The sequence below is a fragment of the Platichthys flesus genome, chromosome 4 (genome assembly GCF_949316205.1).
Source record: "Platichthys flesus chromosome 4, fPlaFle2.1, whole genome shotgun sequence".
NCBI lineage: Eukaryota > Metazoa > Chordata > Actinopteri > Pleuronectiformes > Pleuronectidae > Platichthys > Platichthys flesus.
In genome coordinates this window covers 16,647,111-16,659,748 of record NC_084948.1, presented here as the reverse complement: position 1 = coordinate 16,659,748, position 12,638 = coordinate 16,647,111, and the positions used below count along the sequence as shown (strand labels likewise).

The 12,638-nt window shown below is 44.4% G+C and overlaps 1 protein-coding gene across 1 annotated transcript in view; it reads left to right on the top strand.

Annotated features, from left to right (window-relative positions):
* The window catches only part of grik4 (glutamate receptor, ionotropic, kainate 4), a 161,647-nt gene that overhangs the window by 147,610 nt on the left and 1,399 nt on the right, over positions 1-12,638 (top strand). The window contains exons 13-18 of the mRNA XM_062386081.1: positions 7,336-7,445; positions 8,367-8,540; positions 8,951-9,116; positions 9,822-10,047; positions 11,247-11,375; positions 11,545-11,663. Coding sequence (XP_062242065.1) covers positions 7,336-7,445; positions 8,367-8,540; positions 8,951-9,116; positions 9,822-10,047; positions 11,247-11,375; positions 11,545-11,663 — 924 coding nt within the window. The remainder of the gene's footprint in view (positions 1-7,335; positions 7,446-8,366; positions 8,541-8,950; positions 9,117-9,821; positions 10,048-11,246; positions 11,376-11,544; positions 11,664-12,638) is intronic.

Here is a 12,638-nt window from a genome sequence, read left to right as displayed (position 1 = left end):
AAATAAGTTGTGAGTGATTTCGGACAGTGTATCAGACCAAATCTAAAAAATAGCCGACAAAATTAACTCAGTTATAAACGTGGTAGAAATTACCTGCAAATTAAATGTAAAATAAACTAACAAAACCCAAGTTGAAGATTTAAACGTATTGTTAACAATGTAGGAAACAAACCTTATCACCAATAACCAGAGGGAAAAGTGTCCCCGAAGGCAAAATTAACCTCATTTCATATAGTGATTGACAAAGAAACTAAATGTAACTGGCTCTCGGCCCAACAAGTCACAGATACGTCCATACAACCAAGTGGCACGAAGCCATGAGCTGTCCACGGGATAATGTTCACTAAACACATGCACAGGAACATTGATTCTCTATGAAAATAAAAAATACGTGGTTACTCCTAACATGACGTTGTCACATTCTTCCGCTTCATGAATCCTGAGAGGGAAATAAGCAAGGTGAGCAGAGGCACACAGCAGAAACAGAGTGAACAATTCATACTAGCTTTCTTTCATGAGTTGGCAGAAGTGTGTGGAGCTTTTGAAAAGATAGAGAGAAAAGAGAAAGGGACACGATGAGAGAGGAAGTGAAACCAGGTGTCCCCTCTCTGTCTCCAGCGCTCCGTCTCTCATTTCTTCATCCTCGCTTTCATTTTCCAGTGCCTCTTGGCATTTGCTCTGATCTGACTCAGAGCGGTCCCTTAGCATGGCTCCACAATTCGATATTTGAATTTCTGTGACTGCACTTGTTTAGTTCTAATCCACTGACTATTGATCTGAGGCACAGAGATTTCTGCATGGGGGTTTTGTTGCCTATTTCAAACTTTAAATGAAAATTTCTGTCAGATCAATAAGAATGGCAAACCCAATCAAATAAAGACGCCCGTTGAGTATTAATTACCTTCAGACTATGGGCTATGTAATCTCTGTTTCGCTGTATTGTTGCCCTGTCTGTGTTTCTGTGTCTCTCACTCACACATGCACACACACACACGCACACACAGACATACACACAGAGACTCTGTTTTGTGGTTTTGTACTGTCTTTGTCATTGTTTTCTATTTATCAACACTGTGACATGTATTCACATTATGAGGCAAACAAAATGCACAATATTCTTCTCAATAACAACATAAAGGCAAAACTCTTTGAATGAAATATTAATCGTATTTCTCTGAATATCAGTTCCTTTGAGCCCGACTCTGAGAAAAGATGTCACAACTAAATAAATGAATTTCCTTTAATAAACAGCAAACAGAAGTAAGAAGACTTGCACTCAGGAAGAAAATGCTGTCACTTGACACAGTCAGGTTTTTTATGGGGTGTCCAGAACAGTGGCCAATCAAATCACTTAATAACAGGGGATCTGATTCCCTGGAGGAAACAGCGTTTTTCTTGTCACCTGATTCTCTATGTCATGTCTGAGGCACCAGGTGGGAATACAAATACAGACACCAACCTCAGACAGCTGACAGCGTGTCTGCAGAAGACATGCTGCTGCCTGTACTTCTCCAGCAGTCTCGCTCAGTTTTTGTGTGTCTGCTTGAGGGAGTTGTAGTTATGTGCTGCATGCAGTTACATAGTCGTGTCATTTATATGGTAGGTCTTTGTGTTATTTGACATGCAGGTTGGTTTGATTTGCTTTTACACACAAATCAAAGGGCGCACCTTCACGTCAGCAGCTGGTTAGATATGTGTCAGAGCTGGCTTGAATTGGGCATCAGATTTATATGAACTCAGACATAACCGAGAGCGACTGTCGACCTCTTCACATAAAAGCCTCCCCTCCCTTTACATTCATCATCTGTTCAACAAAACAGCTGTAACCAACCATCTGAGCTTATTTAATCATTCAAACGTTACATTTTGAGGTGTGTGCGACAAATTATAGTGTATTTTGTGAGCGTCAGTGTGTGTTTGTGTGTGTGTATGTGTGAGTACAAGAGGAAGAGAGAGTGGTGCTTAATTAGACAAAAGGAGTTAATTAGGGGGTGTGTGGAAGCTGTGCTACGTTCTGCAGCTGCCCCGAGGGTAGAGCTTGACATACAGAGCTTCATTGAGTCTCTCGCCACACACCACCTCAGAGAGACTTACATAGTCAAAAACACATGCTCAAGCACTTTATTAGGAACTACATAGAGTGCATACCTCAGCCAATTTAAACCCAACAGTCTCCTTATGAAACCAGAGTTATATTCATTGGATCTGGTTGTTTTATCTGGAGCTGCAACCAAAATGTACACACTCATACAGATCAGGACCCTAACATGCCTGATTCTTCTCTGAGAAAATCAGCGAAAATGTTGAAAAACACCTTATCTCACAATGTTAAAGAAAGAGAACAAATATTCCAGGATCTCCCTTGATCTGGATCCGTACCAATTTGTAATGTGATTCTCCTTGACTCATGCCCCACCCCTCTAAAAAATGTTATAGGAATCTGTTAAATATAGTGCAAAATCCTGATTAATAACAAACACAGATGAAAGCATCCTGGGTTGGGCCTCTCTGTGCTCTCGTCACAGCCTCAGTTCCTTGCGACATTGATTCCACATGAAGTTAAAAGATTCTGGCCCATGTTGACGTGACTGCATCACATCATTAGTGCCGATTTGTCAGCTGCCCATTCGTGCCGGCGATCTGGGGTTCTGCCACATCCCATAGGTGTCCAATTGAATTCACATCTGCTCACTGAAGAACGCTGAATTCATTATCGTACCAGTTTGAGTTGCTTTTTGATTGCTAGCCATTAGAACATGGTAAATTGTGGCCATTAAGGACGCATGTGATCAGCAACAATACAGAAACACTCGAGCCAGTCCATCTGGCACCAACAATCACACCACTGTCAAAATCGCTTAGATCCCATATTTTCCCTATTCCTATGTTTGATGGACATTAACTGAAACCCCTGACCTGTATCTGCAGGATTTTATGCACTGCACCGCTGCCACACGATGCACCGTGCATGAAATAAGCGGGCGTGTAGTAGCACCAGAAAAAGTACTCTTCACACGCATGCATTTACACATGCACGGTAAAGCACAGTTGGGTGCAAAACTGACAGAGAGAAGCAGCGTGTCGTCGTGAAAATGAATTTGTGACCTCCACCAAATCAACTGCTCTCTTTATATTGTCCCCGCGGCCGTCTCCACAAACCATCTCTGACAAAATGCTCCGGCACAATTAGAAAGGCACCAAGCAAAAAGACGGATGGAAGGAGGGGGAGACGCCGCGGCTGGAGAGGAAGAAAGCCTGCATGGATGAGACAGCGAGAGGAGCAGGTAGAAAGAGGAGCAGAGGAGGTGGAGAGAAGATAGAGAAATGGGAGCAGAGAAGCGAGCAGGAGAGAGTGAGGGGTTGAAATGACAGTGGAGAGTCTCCTTCAGTGAGTTGGTATTCAGGCAGGCAGCCTCAGGGGGCAGCAGCGTGGTGTGAATACCAAGAGGGTGGATGACTAGGTGGAATCCTTGACTGGATAACCTCACCAGCTCCTTCAGTCCCCCTCCTGGCATGCAGGCAGTCCCTCTGAGAGACACACTGGGGGGGAAAGAAGGGGAATGAAGGAAGGACAGTGGGCAACGAACAAGAGCAGCACACGGGAAAATGAGTGATCTCTTCATCTGTATGTTAAGAGGACAAGGGGACATGGACATTACCATTACAGGCATTTCGTAAGTATTCCATTTGTGGAGATGTACTCATAAAAAAGAGGCCATAAAGGATGTTTTACCCTCTGTGCCGCGTCTGCGTCTCTTCGGTCTTTTGATTTGCCTCACGTCCTCTTATCATCTTAACATGACGATAAACCTCTGCAAAACGAGCCCCCTGCTGCTAATAAAAATAATTTAAACACAGCAGCGAAATGTTTATGTGTGACGAGAGAGGGCAACCTGTTGCTGTAATGTGTGTACTCATAGAGTCATGTTTGGTGCTCGTTCCGCTCGGAAATCCGTTTATAGGAGAAGATTTATATTTGATATCTAACTCATGCACCGAGGCAACTGTTAATGTCAGCACGGCTGTTCGTGGATGCTCGTTATGTATTGGGAGTTTTCTGACTTCTCCCAGTAAACAGCGTATCTCCCACTCAACAGGAAATACCAGACTAGCCATGGTTGCTGCCTTTCCCCCCAGCCAGTGGTCGACCACCTCCCCCCTTTGTGTTCAGCCCTGGTGCTTCCTGGGCACTGGGCTGCCCAAGCACGTACTGTATCTGCCGTGCCACAGATGACTGACAGCCTAGACAGCCTCTGACCCGCTTTGAGGCCAACACACACAAACACACAGCTACTGACAGCCTGTCTTACAGACACAGACTTACTTTCCAAAATGTCGAGCGCACAGGCCACCTATTTGAGCTCTCTGTCCAAACAGTAATCCCAGGCCAAGGGATGGACAAGTAGGTACTTAAGGTCTCTTTAAAATCTTTAATCTCAAGTCTGTCTGCCTCTGACAACGTATTCATTTCTAAATGCACTTAATATTTGTGGATGAACGTTTTTTTACAACTGTGCTAATGTCAGTGACACTGAGCCCTCAATCACAGAGATTAATCAGAGGTAAGTCCCTGTGAAGGACAAATGCACTGTCTCGTAATAACATCACAGAAAACAGGAGTCAGTCTACCGGTTCTTTCGCTGCCTCCGCAACAAGCTGTAGACCCAACATTGGCACGTCCCCCTTATGAAGCTGTTTCGGCTAATGTGTTAATAAACTGTTGGCTGCTGTGTTTACACGTCCAACAGACAAGGAGCATCATTAACATTCATTTGGATCCATGTTCATTCAGGAGTCTGACAAATGTAAATTAAAAATGATCTTTCCCTTTGGCGTTAGTTTTCGGTCTCATGTGTTTATTTAGTAACAGTAAAGTTGTTGCAGTAAAATTAGGATTTTATTAGCATAGCAGTTTCTATTATATTACATTGGCAGACTTCATAGGAAGCAATATCATGCTCTTTGTTCTTTCTGGGACTCGTTTTACAAGACCTTAAATGTTTCAGGGGGGAAAAATCCTGACACATTTTGGAAATATTGCTCTCAGACTTCAAATGCATTTTGTAATGTTCTCATGTATCCTATTAGAATCTCATTAGCACGTGAGTGTGTCTGCTGGAGCCTCGCTAACCCCTTAAAAACATAACTTTGACTCAGAGTCTTAAAACACACACACACCAGAGTCAAGCTTTCCGCAGCAGCACAACTATGACATTTTCCTGCTGTGTCTTCTGGTCTCCGTCTCTTCCCACCTTTTTCTCCCAGTCTTTTCCTGAAGAGCCATCCTGCACCTCCACTTCCCCACCATCTGTTAGGGCAGGGTCTCTGCAGCTCTCTTCATCTTAATAATAGCACCTTGGAGGGAGCTAAGGATGTGGACAAGTGGGTCGAGCGGTTAGCAAAACGCTGGTTCAGCATGCACCAAACCGGACCAGCAAAGGGGACGACTCATGTCAGCACATACTGCTGTTAGCCCAGTAATGCCAGTGCCAACTGGAAGCAGCTCTGGCAGCGGTTGTCACTTTGCATCAATACTTCACCTCGGAGACGGCCATTGTGTGTTTCACCACTCTACTGTTCTATTTCCAGACAGCAATCATCATCACCATTAAAGGCATCGCACTCGAAAGACGGACTGACAGGCGGCAGGTCTGGCATGCTGAGTTGAATCAAGCTGGAATTTATACAGAATACAAAACAAATGTAAACTCTCCCCTCCTGCTTTCTGCACCCCTTCCTGTTTTACTCTGTCGGGCTAATATGCAAGTGATTACACGTACATTAATGAGTTTTCATCTCAGCGCAGGTCTAAATAGGGCTTCGTTTATCATAACAAATGCCCACCGCAATAATTCCACCCTCTTGCTGCAAAGTTAATTTCCGAGGGCCTCCGAAATGTATTACTGCAGTGTTTTGGCATGCGTGATGTCCCCCAGGAGCTCCTAATGAAGCAGTTTTGCATAAAAGCAATATAAGCATGTTCAGGTGGGCTCCATTGCGCTGCCTGTTGATGCAGGAATGGAAAACACAGAAGTTCCACGTCGTTCGGCGCGTACGTCTCAGAACACCACTCAGACAGTTGGTAGTTTGATCGCCTCGACCGCTTAACTGTCCTGCCGGCTCCGACAAACCACCTCAGCTCCATCGTCATTAACAGATGGTGAACGAGCATCTGTGTGTAAATGGCTTAGATTCTCCTGCTGATCTACGGTCAGCCCGACTATAGGCGAAACAGGCCCTGAGAAATGGGAGCAGGCACAAACACACACAGACACACATAAATAAGCACACACACACACACACCCACACACTAAGGCTGATACTTGGCACGGCTTTGCCAGTAATTGGTTTCATTTAGAGGACAATAGCTGCTGGTGCTGAATAATGAAACATTACGAATTAGCCCCCTATATTCCCATTGGTCTACTTGCTGCAAACCTTATTTTAGCCATTTTATCTCCTCGACCACTGGTTACTTGTCCAAACCAATACATTACAGCCCGTAGCTGCTGCGGCACAGCTTGCCTGGCTATTAATCCCGCTCCCTTTCTTTCCCTGCGAGCTGGGACACTGCGCTCCCAGTCATACAAGAAGTCAATTATAGGTCACAGAAATGAATTCATGTTTAATGTAGCTGTAATGTCTTAGTTGATAATTTGACCTTTCTCTCAGCTGCATGCAACCTTGCACAGAACATAAACGGTGGCTGTTGTCTTTTATCTTTGTTCAGGATTTTGTCCTCTAATTGTTCTTCGTGATTGGTCAGAATTCTCGTAATGTAATTTCATGAATATGCACACGATATACCAATTAAAATGAAATGCTGGCTCGTTAAATATATTTTTTTGGTATATAAATGATCTGTGAAGTTGCGTCAATGCACAGGCTTGTTCCACTCTGTTGACAGTTCATGGGAGACTGGGTTTGTGCTTTCAAATAATGTCGGAATCTTTATAATTATAGTGCTGTCAGTTCAGGAGCGGAAAATCTATCTCTGCCTATCGCATCAAAATCCCTTTATGTACCTTCCCAGTCACCTTGTTCCTCTTCCCCAAATTACACAGGCAGAAGTGAGTGTGTGCTATCACACACCAAACTGGGCCTGAGGCAAAGGAATGAACACTGAAATTCCTAATTAACCCTGACACTGTGTATGGAGGTAACGTTTTAACGAGCAAATTAGTGGATAGCAAGTGTTTAACCTTTCACCTCCTCGCTTGACAGAAGCCCTTCTTGTTTTGGCCAGTGTGATTTCAACACATGCTGGATCAAAGGGTTACTTGTCAGGATCTAATGATTTTGACTCTGGACCCCCGTGTGTGTTTTGTGTTTCAGGGCCGTAGGCCGGGCTACTTCTCCTTCCTGGATCCCTTCTCCCCTGGAGTCTGGCTCTTCATGCTCCTGGCCTACTTGGCTGTCAGCTGTGTCCTCTTTCTGGTGGCAAGGTAAAGATCTCACTAATAACATGTAGCCCACTCTGTACATATGACAGAGAGAAGAAGGAACAAAGGTTGGTTTCGGGAAACATAGAGGAGAAAACAGAGTTTGGAGTTTTCTCGCTTCTTCTCTTCTGTTGATCTTCCACATCACAGTGAAGGAGACGTTCTCCCAATTGTGGGTCTTCAGCATCACACTGACACCCGCTGGACACACGGGGAACTGGTGGTTCACTGCTCTTCAAAACTCAATTGTGTAAACACTTGAAACATCATTAAATTAGACTGTATCTTATTGAGAAACGTGTGTAGCACTTCTGAAATCAATCAGACAGTTCCCATGTTGCCTTTCTTCTTTCTGGTTGTATAAACTGACACATGCACAACATCTGCTGTTCAGGTCCCCCCCCTCCATAGCCAAGCAGGTAAATATTTTCCTGGGAAACACAAAGAGGGGATAACGTTAAGCTTTAGAAGTTAACCACTTCGTTTAGGATTAGATCTTTTCTAAGCCATTGATTCAGGAATAATAATAACAGTCATCAAATACTCTTTCAGGCAAGCAAGTGTTGTATTAAGTCAGTCTTAGAATATGTTATGTCGTTGTTAATTTGCACACTAGCTTTAAGCGTTTTCACACTGTTCTTTCCATCGAGCTCATGACAGAGTCGTCACAGCACCATTTGAACATGCCAGTCACACTGCCTCACCCCCATTGTTAAAGTAGGAGGCAGGTTTGTTCTTCTCCCAAGAGTCAGGGTGACTATGTGCTCAGTTGATAGTTGGAGTTGTTCAGCTCCTTTCTTTCTCTCCTGTTCTTTCGACATGCCGCCCTCTCTCTCTCTGCCTCTGTCTCTTGAGTTTTGCTCTCATCATAATACATAACCAGCTTTCGCTGTCGTCTCACCGCATTGTCTTTGTTCCCCCCAGATTGACACCGTATGAGTGGTATAACCCCCACCCCTGCCTGAAAGGTCGCTGTAACCTGCTGATCAATCAGTACTCCCTTGGCAACAGTTTCTGGTTCCCAGTTGGCGGCTTCATGCAGCAAGGATCCACCATTGCTCCCAGAGCTCTGTCCACACGATGTGTCAGCGGAGTGTGGTCAGTATGAGCTACAGGGACACACAAACATGAGTGCATTTTCAGGCTTTCCTCAAATCCCCCATCACTTTGTGTTCTATTGTGCTCATGAAATGCATTTGCGGGACATCAGGGTTTGAAATGATACAGTGACGGCAGATTTGCATGTACATGTGAGATATTGTCTGTCTACCTTCGCAGCTCTGAAACTTTCCTTTCACACAAACTGAGCGTTATCATCTCATCATACACTCCCACCCCTTCATCCATCCACTTCCTTATCCACTGAAAACCCTGCAGTGTCTTCTCCTCCCAGGTGCGCTGCTATTTTAATCCTCCCGACACTTTCACCCAGACGATCTGTCTTCATACGCTGCCCTTTCCATTTACATACTTTTATGGCTGAATACACGTGTTCTTGTCCTCCACAGGTGGGCCTTCACATTAATCATAATCTCATCCTACACCGCCAACCTCGCTGCCTTCCTAACAGTCCAGAGGATGGAGGTGCCGATAGAGTCGGTGGACGACCTGGCAGATCAGACGGCGATAGAGTACGGCACCATGCACGGAGGATCCACAATGACCTTCTTCCAGGTCAGATGTTACACACATCCTTGCATTTGATGGATTGTTTATAGTGTTCCCAGCCGCAAACACGGAGTGACCCCAGAGCCCTCTGTGATCAATGGGCCATCGATAGTGTTATTCTCCTCATCACCACCCTGTCCTTCCTGTCGGCCTCCTCTAACCAGATGTTGTATCTGTTTCCTGTCTGGAGAGGGGGCACTGTCCAGGTCTCTGAGTGGGAGACACACCCCTGTTTCATGTTCGCCAGGTTTGACCCCAGATAGAGAGACAGGATAAAAAAGTGCCAGAAACAGAAAAAGAGTGTGTTACAGGGGAAAGACAGTGATGGATGATATTGAGGGAGGAATGAGAGACATTAGCCTTGTCTTTTTTACCCCTTTAAAAACCAATTGGACCTTGAATAACTCCAGGAAGACTGACCAAGAAAAAGTAGAGGACAGCTGGAGATGTTAAATGAAAATTCTGTTCCGGACTCTGATAATACTCAACGGAAATAGGGCGATCTAAAAAAAAAAAGAAAAAAAACTTTTTTAACAGCTGCACCGCATTCAGAGAATCAGAGAGTTGGAGTAGAGGTAATGAAAAACAGAAATAAATGAAAACCCAACTCTGCGAACGTTGAAAATACGAACGATAGACTTTTGTTTACTCTGTGGCTTTTGTCTGTGACATCTGACTGTTTCTCATATCTCCACTGCGACGGCTCTGCAGAACTCTCGCTACCAGACCTACCAGCGCATGTGGAACTTCATGCACTCGAAGCAGCCCAGTGTGTTTGTGAAGAGCACGGAGGAGGGGATAGCCCGCGTCCTCAAGTCCAACTATGCCTACCTGCTGGAGAGCACCATGAACGAGTACTACCGCCAGAGGAACTGCAACCTGACTCAGATCGGAGGACTGCTGGACACGAAGGGCTACGGCATCGGCATGCCGCTGGGTGAGTGGAGGAGAAGAGGGAAAACGATTAAAAGTCAGGGAGGGATGTTCGGTAGAATTGAACACTTTACTCACGAATGCTGGAAGCCTAATGGAAATCAGTGGCTAATACAGAAGATAAAGGATAAAGGAAGTTCAGTGTAAAATGAAGGCAGCGGAGGACAAAAGCTTTTGTTTAAATGCACTCTATAATTCATGTTGTAGAGGAGCAGGGGCATTAGTCTGAGGATCCACCATAAATGTCACATTGAAGAGTTAAATTGAAAAGTAAAGCCTCAGCAAATCCGAACCATTAGCTGCTATCGTGAGTGAAAATGATGCAAAAAGTGAGAAACTAAAAGAGACTTACTGCCAGACTTGAGTGGAGCGGCTTCCAGCGGGGGGGAAGTGAGGGGGAAAGACTGGATCGTCGCTCCGAGGGTATAAACACAGGGTTTACTTACACTTTGATCTCAGGTTGAGTCAAACTGCAGACAGGGGGGGGGGGGGGGATGGGGGGGGTGGACGTACCTTAAAGTAAACAAGATTAATTTCCCACCCTCTGATGTTTAAAGGACAGATTAACCCCACTCTTATTGAATGAACCACACCACATACTGGGATGTGACAGACGACGCGGCAAAATGATCGTAAGCCCTTTAATCGTTGATTTGAAATTGTATTATTTTGTTCTTCTAATGGAGCGACACAACTTCATGCCGTGGTAAGCCTGAAGAAGCAGAGATTTGGATGCCTTCCACACCTGCTGCATTATATGTGCAGGTTGCCTATCCATCCCATTTTTGGGGAATTTATACAAAAGTTTGCCTTGTGAACATGATATCTTAAGAACATTAACTAATTCGTTTCGGGTGGTCAAAGGTGAAGATCACTGTGGCCTTACAAAACATGTGTTTGGCTTCTGGAACCTGACATCTGTAGGGAATCTCTTCAAATTTTGACCTGTTGTCCCTTGGACACAAAAATGAACTGATTAGATGGTTCAGTGGTCAAAGGTCAAGGTGACTTTATAGCACTCTGGTATAAAAAAATGCACGTCGACTGAAACTGAACTGGGTGGCAGAGGTTTACAACTGCATGGAAGTGATTCAATTAGTTTTTTGTCTAAGGGTTCCGTTTTATTGTCGGTTGCAACATTTCTTGCAAGGACATATTTTGCAGTGTACACATGTGTGAGCTTTCCCCTTCTCTTCCCTCCAGGGTCAGTGTACCGAGATGAGTTTGACCTGGCCATTCTCAAACTGCAGGAGGACAATCGTTTGGAGATCCTCAAGAGGAAGTGGTGGGATGGTGGCAAGTGTCCAAAAGAGGAGGACCACCGTGCCAAAGGTCCGTCTCTGATTAATCCTCATCTGTTTTTTGTTCTTGAACTCCACTCAGACCATGCTTCGAACAATACTTTGTCTGTTTGAATTTTTCCTTCCTCTACAAATCCCTCTTCGCACCATCCCTCTCCTTCTCGCTCACACGCCTGACACTCAACCTTTTGTCCCTCCAGGTCTGGGAATGGAGAACATCGGCGGCATCTTCGTGGTGCTGGTCTGTGGCCTGCTGGTGGCTATCTTCATGGCAGTGCTGGAGTTTGTCTGGATGTTAAGGCAGACGCCAGGAAATGAGGTGAGAGAGGGCAATCTAACCTGCTTCTGCTTAATCTCCCTCTCCCCTGCCTGGTAACCCCCCCACCCCCTCTCACAAGCTGATTGACTTTCAAACAGTGCAAAGCTTTGACAGGAGGTGTAGCAGGTGTCTATTTCTTCCTCTGGGCTCCACAGAGTACATGCACTCACACAGTATAGTGGATTATTTTCTATTTAGAACAGCAGAAGATTTCCACATTATACGGGAATATTACATATAATATAGAATACTTAATGTAGTTAGATCCTATTTATGGTGATTGCAGTAGTTGCCTGCGGGGTGCTGCTAGATCTAATTGTTGGTTATACTTTAGCCTCAATCCAGTTAATTAAATTTAAAAGATGCCCCGCAATTATGTGCCCGTCTCTCAAAATCCAGCTGTCAGAGACCAGAAGTCATTCAATCCATCACGGGGTAAATGATTGACAGTGATGGACGAGTTGTTTCCGCCAACCAGATCTTTGCATCGATGATGAACGGACAAGATGCAACGTAGAGGAGTTTGTAAATGAAAACTTCTACATTACTGAGAAAAAGTTCAATTGTGTTTCAATGTGTGAAGTGACATAATGTGATTATCCTAAGTGGAGAGTATAAATGATTGATCACAGTTATATATACTACATATACTGTACATCTTATAGTAAGTGAAGAATTCTGTGAGTGAAGGAGCTCTGCCAAGAGGCAGAAACACAATTAACAAAAATAATGAAATAATATATCAGACAGAAGACACGCATGCTGTTTTATAATTGTGTCTGGTCTGATTCCTTCAAAAGATACTTGATTATTATCGTTTTCAAATGGACTCCACACTGTGATTTTAATTTGATAAACTTTTAGAACGTGAAAGTCAAGAACCAACTCATATTATTTATTCAGTCAGTAGAGATTGATGCCTTGCTCCTATCTTATATGTGACGATTTGGAATCTCTATGGGAAAGAGCTGTGTG